This window comes from Polistes dominula, unplaced genomic scaffold, assembly GCF_049000335.1.
Source record: "Polistes dominula isolate Pdom_NZ unplaced genomic scaffold, Pdom_raw_medaka contig_12, whole genome shotgun sequence".
Taxonomy (NCBI): domain Eukaryota; kingdom Metazoa; phylum Arthropoda; class Insecta; order Hymenoptera; family Vespidae; genus Polistes; species Polistes dominula.
Genome location: NW_028301116.1, coordinates 1,827,152 through 1,841,091, shown reverse-complemented (window position 1 = coordinate 1,841,091; position 13,940 = coordinate 1,827,152). Strand labels below are relative to the sequence as shown.

Below are 13,940 nucleotides of genomic sequence, written 5' to 3'. Positions count from 1 at the left end.
ATAACTCAAAGTTCCCCATTTTTCTTTTACAATTTCTTCCAACAACCTTTTTACACATCTTTTCGATTCATCCGAAAGAAGTGGCTGCTCTTGCTCGCTTTCTGAAGATCCAACGAGGCCTAAACAAAAAAAAAAAGAAAAAGTTTTCTTCCCAAGCAAAGACGAACACACCGGCGCCGTTCGGTCTTTTTTTTTTTCTTTCTTCTCACAGCTAATTTTTGCTGCTTGAGCACGCGCTAAGAACGTTACAGTTCGACTATCTTTTAGTTTAAGTTAGGTTACGATTTCTTCGTCCTCAATTTCTTTTTTTTTCTTTTTTCTTACCCTTTCTCTTTACTAAGTTCTCTTTCTCGAGAGAAATATCCTTTCCCCCAACACCACCACCCCACCGTATCTACGAGGACCAACACGTTAATTCGTTCTTTCTAATTTTCTTAAATTGAATTTAATTTCACTTCGACTTTCGTTTAATATTCGTTCTGTTTTTTTAACAATAAAGAATAGCAAATGATAATACAAAAATAATAAAAAATTATGAATATATAAAATAAATGATTGTTGTTTTGAATATTGTGACAAGAAATCTCTTGGTTGAATGGTTGAACGACTTTATTAAAAATAAAAATTTAATTGAAAAATGATTTATTATTTTATATAAAATATATAAATTCTGTTTATATATCTATAATATATATTTATAAATGTTTATATTATTATATATCTATAATAATATAATTAATATTAAAAGCAAAAAGATATATTATACTAAAAAATTAGTAATAAGAAATTGAATTAGAATAATTTCCAAAATAATTAAATAATAACGTGAAATATATAATTCTCGTGTATTTGTTTTTTTAACAATAAATAATAACAAATAATAATAAATATACAACGACAATAAAAAATTTTAAAAATATAAAATAATTGATTGTTGTTTTGAATATCGTGACGAGAAACACTTGAACAATTTTATTAAAAATAAAAATTTTATTGAAAAATGATTTATAGGTTTATATAGAATAAAATTAGTAATAAGAAATGAATTTAGAATAATTTCTAAAATAATTAAATAATAACGTGAAACATTATAATTGTCGAGTACTTTTTAATGAAATAATCTACAAAATTTAAGATTAATTTACGTATTCGCTTACGATAAAATCGGGAGGATGGTAACGATGAAAAAAGAAGAAGAAAGAAGATGGAAGATGAAAGAAGGGGGTTTCGTTTCCATACTTAGATGACCGAGCACGATATGGCGATCGATCTTCAACATATTCTTTCTCTTTTTATTTTCAAAATGAACATACATCGTTTAATCGAGTAATACGAAGAGAGAGAGGATATAACGGTTATAGCATATAAACGCTATATTTAAGCAACTTTATATCCTTTTTTTTATCTCACTAAAATATGAGGATAAAAATATAAAATATTAAAGAAAAGAATCTTTCTTAAATGCAATTAAACAACTTAAATTTAACAAAATTTATCTTATTAGAAAAAATTCGTGCCAACAACGTTTTCTAAAATTGATTCTTTTATTCATCACGAGATGTATTAATTATATTTTATATTTAAATAGTTATAAAATGAAATACACAACAATTAACAACTAACGAAGATTACAAAATATGATGGATTAACATTCGTTATTGTTGAGTGAGAACAACAAAAAAAAAAGAAAATAAATGTAGCACACGAGATAGCGTTCTGACTGTAGAAAAGTCAACGACCTATTACGTGTTTTACTTGGGCAAGTGAAAACTCTTGTTACATAGGAAACGAATAGTATATAAGTTTTGCAAAAGAATCAAAATTACATGGAAGAAGATACTAATATTATATATAACAATTTTTCCTTAAATTTAGAATGTTTATAAGAAATATGTATGTATATATAGATATTTTTTTATAAACACGCATGCACGATCTATTAAAATAATATATAGAAATTATAACAGAATTTAAACAAATTAAGTATAATTGAAAAAAACTTTATTTTTTTATTTTTTTTAAATAGAATTTTCTTTTTTTAATTTTTATAAGTTATATAATATTTTTATTGTATAAAATTATATATTATTATTATTATTATATATAATTTATTAATAAAAATATTCTATAATTTATAATATTTAACATTATATAATATAATAAATTAATTATATAATTATTATATAATTTATAATTTTATAATAATTTATATAATTTTCTTATTTTTTATATATACATACACTATCTATTAAAACAATTTACAAAAACTACAATAATTTTATCAAAATAAATTCTTTCTTCTTTTTTTTTTTTTAAATATTGGATTATCCAAAAAATTTGTGCCAATTTTGATGAAAGATTGAAACTCAACGCACATTTAAGCTTTTTTTTTATCATATACATTTATTAAATTAATAATAAGTACCATTCTGTTCTACAACCCTTTCTCCATCTTTAAAATTAACATAAAATTTTCATCTTTCCAGAATATTTTCAGGTTTCTTCTAGCAAAAGAACTTTGTGCCATCTATCGAAAATCGTCACGAACTTTTCAGATAACCCAATAGAAACCTTTACCTTAAATCTCGCGAATAGATTTATTATAGTTGGTTATAATGTTTAAACAACAGGAATACGCGTTGATCTTGCGATTAAATTCAATGGTAAACTTTATACGATAAATAGAATATAATGTGACGGTTTAGCACGTGCCCTGCGACCACCAACACACGAATGAAATTTTGCATTCTCTCTCTCTCTCTCTCTCTCTCTCTCTCTCTCTCTCTCTCTCTCTCTCTTCTCTGTATATATATATATATATGCGAATCCAATTAACCGGCTCTTATACGGAAGGATTAATTATTATCGTATTATTATTTGGGAGATAGGTTGTCAAAATACAAATACACAATTCCTATATACACACATACATATATATAACGTTTAGTTAGATACAATGTAGTAATATAGTTACATATATACATGTATGTTTAAACGAGAACATTTTTAGTTTACTTGTATTTATGTGTATATGTACATATGTTTAAATCGATCAATGAAAATATCGGTTGTTGTATCTACCGTTCATTAACTCAATCAAATCTAGAATATTAATTTTAATAAACATTTCTCTTCATTCACTTGTCTTTTTACACGTTATATTACAATCAGTATGAATCAAAGTTTAAAAATGAAATTTAACACTTCGTTTAAAACGCAAACTCTTGCAAAAATAAATTTGAATTAATTTTTCTTTCTTTTTTTTATTCATGTATGAAGAAATATTCAGAGATATTTTTAAAATGTTTCTTAAATGAAAGTTTATATTCTTCTGTATGAATTTTTATAAAACAAAATTCATTATCATTTTTCCAAACAATTAATAATAATAATAATAATACTAATAATAGTAATAATAATAATAATAATAATAATAATAATAATAATAATAATAATAATAATAATAATCATTCATAACTTTGATGTTTAATCATAATTTGATCATTGATGATGAAATTCAACAGTTGAATTCGTGTTGTAATTTTTTGTGTATAAATCTTTCATTAAAATTCCAAAACAAATCAAAATGTTATCGTAAAAATAATTGTTATCAATGTACACGTTTCATACATATGTATAAATAAATCAAACCACAAATCAAACTGGACGTTTATAATTTTATCGTAAATTCATTTTTGATTTAAAAAAAAAAACAAACAGAAGGAACAAAAAAGAAAGAGAAAGGAAAATAAATCGCAGAATTAGAAAAAGAATATAAAACGAAGAAGAAGAAGAAGAAGACGATAAAATAGTTTAACGAGGTGAAGTAAATGAAACGTCATGTGAAATAGATGAAGAAGAAAAAAAAGGTAGACAAAAAAAAGTTTCATGGTGGTTGTGTGTTGTGTTGTGTTGTGTCTGTTACTAACACATATATAGCGTAACAAAACGTTCGTTGTTATTTGCAGTATCGTGAGAATTAAATTTTCCTCATCTCAACACAAAGTTTCCCGACTAAGTAACAACACAACGTGAAAAGATCGGTTTCCCCTATCTAACTAATAGTTTTCATTTGTATCATCTTTTCAATATTATACCACGTAGAAAACAAATCAGAACTATTATATAAACACAATACGTAATATTAATTACATATATATATATATATATATATGAATAAATATTCTTTTACCATGTCATCTATAATCAATTCAAAAAAGATTCGTTATCATAAATAAATAAATAAATAAATAATAATATAGTATTATATTATTAATTTATAATTAATTATTCGTTATTTGTTTTGTTTTTCTAATCAATACATAATATAATCCTAAACATTAAATCAATTATAAAATAATTTAATTGCTAATTAATATTGTTTTTCACTTTGTAAATATTTTTATAAATTTTTTTATTCTTAATTAAATGGATTGTAATATAATATATTAAATTATATAGTGTAATATAATATAGTATATATTATATAATTTATTATACATATAATTATAATTTTTAAAATTATAAATGTATTTTTGAAATTTGTGAATATTTTTATGTCCTTTTTTTATTCTAATTAATTAATATTTTACTAATATTCTAACTAATTAATATTTAAATAATAATAAATAATAATAAATAAAAATAAATAATATCTAAATAAATAATATTACTAATATGGCAATATTAGTTATGGTAATATTATTATAATATTATATTAACAATGGTAATATAATATAAAATCAGGTAATATCAGTGGCAATATAATATATATTATAATATATTAAAATATAATAAATATTGTATATATAATAAATTATATATATAATATAAATGTATAATAAAATTATTAGATAAAAAACCTTATTATAAACAATCAACCGTAATAATAATTTTACCAACGAGAGGGAGAAAGGGAAATTAACTTTTCATAATCCACAACTATTTAATCTACCAAACTAAATAATTCTAAAGCACACCTAACAAAACATAAAATAAAATGATTCAATGTAAACGATTAAAACTGACCCAGCAAATTTAAAGAAATAACAAAAAACAAAAACAAAGAAAAAAAATCTAAATGAAGAACATCGCTAAAGAAAAAAAAAACCAAAAGTAAAGAAGAAAAATATTCTTTCTTACTCAAACCGTAACAAAGTTCGATATTATCGACCAAATAATTTTCTTTCCTGTAGTAAAGGGGTTGCAGGTTGACGATTGGGTTGCAGGTACCACTACCCAAGTGGTGGTAGTGGTATGAAGAAGATTCCGCATTTTAGTTCTCAACAAAATAAATTCAAATGAAATTACAAATGTAATGTAATACTCATTCTCACTTAGGTTAACAAGGGAAGCTTATTTCCCCCTCTCTTTCATCTTTGTTCAACTCATTCGTTTCAAATAGCCACTCCTAAAGCTCCGTGTCCATACTCGCACAATCGATCGATCGAATAAAACAACTACTACTACTACTATTACGAATATGAACTATGACTATGACTATGACTATGACTATGACTATGAACTATGATTATGTTTATTACGACGACAAACCTCCCCTCTCCCTCCTCCTCTTCCTCCTACTCCTCATGGAATCTGGATGGCCAAGAAGAAAAATCTGGATTTTCTTTATCGCATGATCAACACTTTAATAGATGATTGCGAGAGGAAAAGTGAACGGTAATATCGGTGATCTCTTTAACCTAACCCTCTACCTTACCCTACCCCACCTTTCCTCCTATTTTCCTTCTCCTTCTACCACGTCATCGTCACCTATCATACGTATTGATCGATTCACGTGTGGAATTATTAAACATACGTGCAAACTATATTTTATCTTGTTTTTTCATTTTTTTTTCTTATTCGTTCCATTATGCTCGCTCTAATTGTTTAATATTCTAACGCATTATTCTTATGTTTGTTTTTATTATATTTGTGTGTGTGTTTCATATATATATCATGTATTTTAATTTATATTTAATTGAATGAATGTTTTTTTTTTATATATATGTGCCCATAATTATGAAAGTGGTCTAAGTCATATATCTCTTGTTTCGAGATATTTAAAGATATCTATTTGAAACACTAAATGAATTCTATGTAATATTAAAAAAAAAAACACTATCTAACGACTCATTTTTGACAATATCGTAAAAATTACATGGAATTTATTTAGTTTAAAATAATGTGGTGCTTAAAAACTAATAAACTCATTTTTTTTTAATTTTGATTTAGACCACTTTCATAATTCTGAGCACATATACGTATTTTAATTTATAATTAATTGTTATTATTCTAAAGCATTATTCTTATGTTATTTTTTTTATTATTTTTTTAATTAAAAGTATTATTATTATAATATTAAAATTTTGTATTTTGTATAGTTATGTTTTAGTAATTAATTAGTTTTTCTTATATACGTTATTTTAATTTATATTTAATTAGATATATATTTTTTTATAGGTATTTTAATTTATATATCTAACTCTAATAATATTCTAACGCATTATTTTTATATTTCTTTTTATTATTTTTCAATTAATATTATAATATTAAGATTTTTTTATTTTGTATCGTAATATTTTATTAATTATTTAATTTATTATTTTAAATGTATTTTAATTTATATCTAATTCAATAAATGATATTAATTTAACATCATTTTGTATCGTTATGTTTCAATAATTATTTTGTTATCTTATACATAATTTAATTTGTTGGTTTTTATTACTTTTTCAATTAAGAGTATCATTATTATAACATAAAGATTGTTCATTTTGTATCATTACGGTTTACTAATAATTTGTTATTTTATTTGTAATTTAATTTATATGTAATTGGATAAATGATATTTATTTAATATTTCATAATAGATATTAATATCTTTATTGGTCAAAATTACATTTATAGATCACTTCAATTTTTAAAAATTCCCTAGTAAAATTGAAAACTACTAAACAATAAAAAAGAAAGAAAAATACTATTTCCGTAAGAGAAATAAAGATAGAGATATACTTCGTTGTAACGAATTCAAAACCGGACGAATTTCAACGATACCATCAAGTAAAGTCAATGAATAATTTATCGATGAATTATTCGCTCGTTGGCGCTGTTTAATTTGAAAAAAGAAAAAAAAAAGAAAGAGCGTGAGAACAACTTCTACACCCCTCGTCGTCTCGAGTCGATAACCTCGAAATTCGAAGGACCATGAATAAAAAAATAAAAAAAAAACAAATAAAATGATCTCGTAAGGAAAATGTAGACACTATTATTACTACTACTACTATAACTACTATCCACTAGCAATCGCTTAACTCTCCTTCATAGAAAGTTTTCTGGAACGGTAATTTCTCTCGTCGGGATTGTAGGTTCAAAAAAGTTTTACCACGTAAAAAAAAATGTAAGTCGGAGAAAGAGAACGGAGAGAGATGAAGAAAGAAAGAAGGAAAGAAAGGAACGAAAAATAAAAAGAGAAAGAAGTATATCGAGTTCGAGTCGGTCGAATGAGCGTGCGAAATCGGCGAACCTACCGTAAAAACTAAGAATCATCGTTTTTAAAGTACCATTCGATCATAAGAATACAACGAATCCTCGTTTCGTTACGGTGAAACGAATAAAACAACGGGTCACGGTTTTACGCACAACCAGATAGAGAAAGATAGACGATAATTGTCAAATTATATAAAAAACTAATAATACTAAACTATAATTATATTTTACTTGTAGAAAAATACAATATTCTATCGATATTCGATTAAAAAAATATTCCTTTTAGACAAATGAAAAATTTTCTATTGTTTTTCTCTCGAAAAGATATTATTTTTACATACTCGAGAATAATGAATTACTTTTAAAGAAAATAAAAAAAAAAATATATATATATATATATATATATATATATATATATATATATATATATATATATATTTTATATTCGTATTTGATAAGAGAAATTCATTTTTCGTTTGAAAGAAGAGAAATAAATAACTAGAGAGTTTTTATAGGTTATAGAAAGGTACGCCATGTGTGTGAGAGAATCATACAATGTTAAGACGATATATATAAAGTGTATAACTTGATTTGATATATTCTTTTGCTTTCTCCATTAACTTATACATTTACACACACGCATCAGATAAATACATATATACGTAATAATGTATATAACATATAAAGAGACCATACGCGTAAGCAGGAAGGTTCTCACGCGCGTCAAACGGAGCGTAAGTTTCGTCCATATGATATGGCACATAGGTACTTACTTATATATAAGTACATAGGGTTAGGGTATATGGTGCCTACATATGGGACGTTGTACATGCCAACATAAATACATAAAATATAAAATATAGATGTTGATATAAATATATTCTATATATTATTATAGAATATATATATATATATAGGTATAGATTATAACGTAGTTCGGCGCCTTTGCGCTCGCCGGCACTCGCCTAGCAGAAAAATCAATAACAAGCGTGGTATGGCATGGCGCGTCGTGTTCTCTCTCAGGTGCCCGCCCGCTCGGTCGTCTGCTTGGCTGCGCGAGAGGAAGTTGATGGCAGGAGAGGTGGCCAGCCAGCCAGCCAGCCAGCCAGCCAACCAGGAGGCAAGCAGGCAAGCAAGCAGGCTAGCAAGAAGGCTAGCAAGCAGGCTAGCAAGCAACAAACGATGGTAGCAAGCAGGCAAGGCAGGCAGGCAACCGATCGAGCGAACGCGAACGGTGGAAACGAGTCACCTGCGGCACACTGACGTACCTTGCGATCGAATTCTCTTTACCCCTCTCTCTCTTTCCTTTTCTCAAAGGTACACGCGTGACGGGAGCGCGCGATACCCTATCTTCCCAAGTATTACGTGTATAAATGTAGGTATAGGTGCGCGTGCGCGTGCGCGTGCACATACACACACAACGTGTGTCGTCGTCGCGTCTGCGCTTACTAAAATGAACAGAAGAAGAGAAGGGGGAATAGGGGGGTAGGTATATACATTGACGGCGCGTGCAAGGTGGAACGAAGAGAGAATAAGAGAAGAAGGATGGGGAGAAAAAGAGAGAGAGAAAACGTGTATGTCAGTCCGCGCGTGCTCGAAAAGACGAAGAAACGGGGAGGCGGATAAGAAGAACGCGGAGAGTCAAGTGAAGGGTCGGTCGCTTGAGCGCTCGCGCGCGAGCACACGAAAGGCGCGGAGGAAGCGTTGCGTGTGTTGCTGCTGCTTCCGTCCGAGTGTGCGATACCTTTCTTAACATCATTGCTACTCTCCAATGAATATTAGCAAATGTATATGTTTATATCTAAACATATATATTCATGTTTTAATATTGTTATATATGTAATAATAATATTATGGGCGGCGCATACTGTAGAGTCATATTATTGTATACTACGTACCTCGTCCTCACCGGTGGCCACCGTGTTGACGGAGTCCATGCTCTGAGAGAGTGGCGCGTCCATCGTGCAAGCTAATTTGCCGGACGGTCCGGGTTTACCGGAAGCTGCGGTACGAGCGGGTGGCGGTGAAGAGTCCACCGTATCCCGTCTCGGGCGTTTTAAAGCGGGAGGCGTTATGGTTGAACCGGCGAAGACGACAGGCGCCTCCAGGACGTATCGGTGGAAGTAAACTTTCGAGGAGAAGAAATCGGCCCTTTTGCCACCACCCCCTCCTCCTCCTCCGCCTCCTCCTCCTCCTCCTCCTCCTTCACTGCCGCCCACTTCCGCTTCCTCCACTTCCTTTTCTTTCTAATTCCCCCGTTCCGTTCACTTATTCTTCCGCTTCTTACGATGTGCGTCTCCTTCTTAGTCTTATCCTCTTCTTCCGCTTTTACTTCTTCTTTTTGTTCTATTTCTTTTTCTTTTTCTTTTTTTCTTTTTTTTCTTTTTCTTCTTTTTCTTCTTCTTCCTCCTCCTCCTCCTCCACCTTCGTCGCCGCCGCCGCCGCTGATGCCGCCTCCACCACCACTGCTACGTCCACCTCCACTAGCACTATCACCACTGTACCCAACACTACCAACAGCTAACCTTCTCTAGCAAAGGATGATACAACGACGGCACCAGCACTAGCACCACCTGCACCACCACCTCCACCTCCACCTGAACCTCAACCACCACGACCACCACCACTACCACCACCAGCAACGATGACAACTACGACCGAGGGCTAAGCGAGTCGCGGTGCTACTGGTCACCGTCGTATTACCCGATGCATGCACCTGTCACACGTTCTCTCCTTTCACTCTCTCTCCAATAAAAGGGTCTTTAAGAGTGAGCGTAAAAGTCAAGAAACCCAAATTATAACAGGAGGACGGCAGGATGATGAGGTTATCACCGATGTCCACAAGAGAGAAAGAGAGAGACGAGATGGATGGATGGATTAGAGATATATGATGGGCCCGCGAATAATGTCTACCTAGTCTGCAGGTGTTCCCACGCGTCTATTTTCGAGCAATCGATACACACCACATATATACGGAACAAACACACACGCGCGCACGCTGTCAGTCAGTGTGCAACTACTATGTTCCTCTTCTTCTTCTTCTCTTCACTTTCCTCTTCTTTTTTAATTGAACTTACAAAACTATTTGATATGTTGCAAATGAAGAAGAGCAATATATAATTGACGTGTTTTCTACCGTTGTATTCCTTGAATAGGTTTGACACCAACAACATCAAAGATGACAACAATAACAACGATCATTTGCCGATCATCATTGTTATTATTCCTTCCGACGATTATGACGTTTCGATTATTTCCATTGACATTCGAATAAGAGCACCTTACGTTTCTTTTTTCACCCCGATTATTATTAATTTCTAGTGAGCACAACATACGGTGTATCCAAACAAAAATTCTTTGTTGTTATCCCTCTTTTTGCAGGCCCCTCTCTCTCTTTCTTTCTGCCACTCCGTTAACGACGACGACGACGACGACGATGTCAACGATGCGGAGGAGGAGAACAACGTTCCGTCGTCCACAAAAGTATAGAAAAGCGCGAGGATGAGTACGCGCGCGCAGCTTTCCAAATGGGGGTTGTTGGTAGTGGTTATCCTTACTACTGATGTAACCGATGATCAGAATAAACGAGACAAACGATGATAATGTAATAGTAGTAGTAGGTGTGTGGGTATGTGAAGATACCTTCCTTCCGATGAACGCGCGTGGACGTAAAAACGGGACGCTTGAGAGAGTGTGTATATGTGTATGTATGTATGTATGTAGTAAGGCTAGTTCGTTATAAAAAACGAGCCAACGGAACGTCAAGTAAATATATATATATAATATCTATTTATATATTTATGTATGTATGTATTGTATATATATATATATGTAAAGATAATAACGACGCTGTTTCACGAGCACCGCGACACAATTGGTACGCAGGCTACCGATAGACTGACGGGCCATGAACGAGCGCAACGAGCGCAACGAACAACCAGGTGAGAGGGGAGTTGGTACGTGCGCGCGCGCGCAAGTGAGTGCAACACACACACGTTTGTGGGGTGTTAAGGCTTGTCGGTTCACCAACTACACCATCAGAACTCACCATTACTAATACCATTCCTACCTCTACCTTCAGAACTACCACCACCACCACCACCTCCTTCAGTACCACCACCACCATCGCAGGGATGAGGCGGCCTTACGATGAGCTTTCTGGGTCGGAGGAGGTAGACGCGAGAGCGCAGGACTTTGTATGGTTGAGGGTGAAAGGGCTGCTAGACTGGGGGGTGTCACGCGGTAAAATACGTCGAGAGAGGTCAACGGGGTGAGAGAGAGAGAGAGAGAGAGAGAGAGAGAGAGAGAGAAAGAGAGATGATATGCATCGCTATACTACCAAACATTCATGGTAAGGTCGCATACTACTACTACTACTGCTATTTTATCCTAAGAGCAAGGAATCATCTTACATTAAATGGTTTTACTACTACATGTATACATACATAGATATATTTTTGTTCATCTTTTTAGAATTGAGAACCTGTGTATGTTACAACTCTCGTTTTCTGTTTAGCCAAAAAAAAAGGTTCAAAAGTAAGATTGAAATGAGCGAAGGATAAAATCCTTAATTGGAACTTGTGTTATATAATTTGTTTAATATTTTGATCAGTTGACAGATGCCTGACGTATCCAAGCAAAATAAGGTCCTAATCATTCCGTGGCTATATATTTTAATAGAACATCACGACAGGTGCACTTGGATCCGAAGGTTTCAAGCTTCTTCCGCATGTTTCCAGATATGATCGATGATTCTACGAAAATTCAGCTGTTCGAATTATGACTTGGCGAAATTTTGATCCTTCCTCGACGAGACAGGTGCATTGACGTCGATAGTTTCTGAAAAAAACACCTCACACACAAGCATACATACACATACATACATACAATTTATTTGATCGATGAACACTGTTCAATTTACACCTTAAACATTTACTGTATAAATTTTTAATTCAAATGATTTTTATATTTGCATATATATGCATCATGTAAATAAGGTGTTTTGATTTTTTTGGCGCGTATTTTGAAAAAAAAAGTTAAAAAACAAAGTAGAATTTTTGGTAACCACAAACATAGTACTCGGTCGATGCCATAAAACTGTAACGCTACCTTGTCGAAGAAAGATATCTTCTTCAATGTTTGACCTTACCATCTGTTACTACATTCGATTACAAATTTTGTCTATCAATTTTATTCCACGACCATACGAACACTCAATATAATTATTTAAAATCAATCCCACCAGACCGCGTTTGTTCAATATTTTAATATGAATAAAATTGAAAGAAGTAAAAGAACCTACTTAGGGAAAGGAGAAAAACCTTGAGATGTCGGATTGAAATACTTTCGTGTACATTTCCGCATTACATTGTATATATTTTTTTTGCTTTTCTATGCACCAATGCAATCGTGGAATGTGCACTTTTGTTACATAATAAATAATATATTCTATGAATGAGAATTAGTTTATTTTTCAAGTTAATTGATAAATTAACAACGCTGAATTTTATGTGGTAGGGTTATTTGTTTCTAATTTTCAATTATTCGAAAAATATATCTTTTTGAAGATGAAACTATGTAGATTAAAAAAATTATTTTTAGAAGTTTTTTTATATATTTTTTTTGTTACTTAATGTTACTTCCAATCGATAATATCGTGCAGTTGCTATCTGCATCTGTTGACGGTAACGTTGGAAACGACCATAAATCAAAGAATATAGAGAATTTATTTATATATAAGAATATAGAATATATTATTTACATAATGTAATAAATTTCTGTGGTTATATTTGTTCAATTTATCTGCATTATGTTATATTGTGATATTAAAAATAAAACCTAAATAAAAAATAATTGCAAAAATATTTAAAGATGTATAATTTATTGCTGACCTTATCAACGTAATCTTTATCAACTTTTTTTACGTATTATGTTTTTTTATTTTTTTTTTAATTACTATCAGTACAGAAGTTTACATTATATACATATACATATTTATATATGTTTTTTTTTTAAATAATGTTGAGATAATATTTAAGAATATATAATTTTCAGAAACGCATAGTTACATAACAAATAAAATTATACGATCATACGTTCAAAAATAATAAATATGCATGTTATTGCGATATTTCTTTTTTTGTGTGTGTAGATATTTTGATTAAAGTATAGATGACCAATGAATATAAAAAAGCTTTACCCTATGGCATATAGATAACATTTATATCATATGAATCACATGGGTTATGCCTAGTCAAGTCTAGACCAAAAAAATAAAACTAACATCCGCGTATAGATTTATCTAATTTAATAGAAAATATAACATATTAAATAATACATTTTAATAATATTCCAATATATCATATAACGAAAATCATCATACGACAAAAATAACCTTAATTATGTTTCATTTAATAAATCTAATTAAAAAAGAGACAAAAGATATTCCATAT

At 30.4% G+C, this 13,940-nt stretch overlaps 1 protein-coding gene and 1 long non-coding RNA gene across 4 annotated transcripts in view; one reads left to right on the top strand and one right to left on the bottom strand.

Moving 5' to 3' along the window:
- Positions 1 to 11,359, bottom strand: part of LOC107070716 (protein couch potato) — a 41,979-nt gene extending 30,620 nt beyond the window's left edge. For 2 of the 3 annotated variants that reach the window (XM_015329158.2, XM_015329160.2), the window contains exon 1: positions 9,387 to 11,359. In XM_015329158.2, coding sequence (XP_015184644.1) covers positions 9,387 to 9,449 — 63 coding nt within the window. In that variant the 5' untranslated portion in view covers positions 9,450 to 11,359. The remainder of the gene's footprint in view (positions 1 to 9,386) is intronic. The other variant, XM_015329161.2, reaches the window with a different exon arrangement.
- On the top strand, positions 11,326 to 13,342 carry LOC149031052 (uncharacterized). Its single transcript, XR_016178092.1, has 3 exons — positions 11,326 to 11,429; positions 11,570 to 11,839; positions 12,101 to 13,342. It is a non-coding gene; the product is annotated as an uncharacterized LOC149031052 (long non-coding RNA).
- The last annotated feature ends 598 nt before the right edge of the window (positions 13,343 to 13,940 follow it).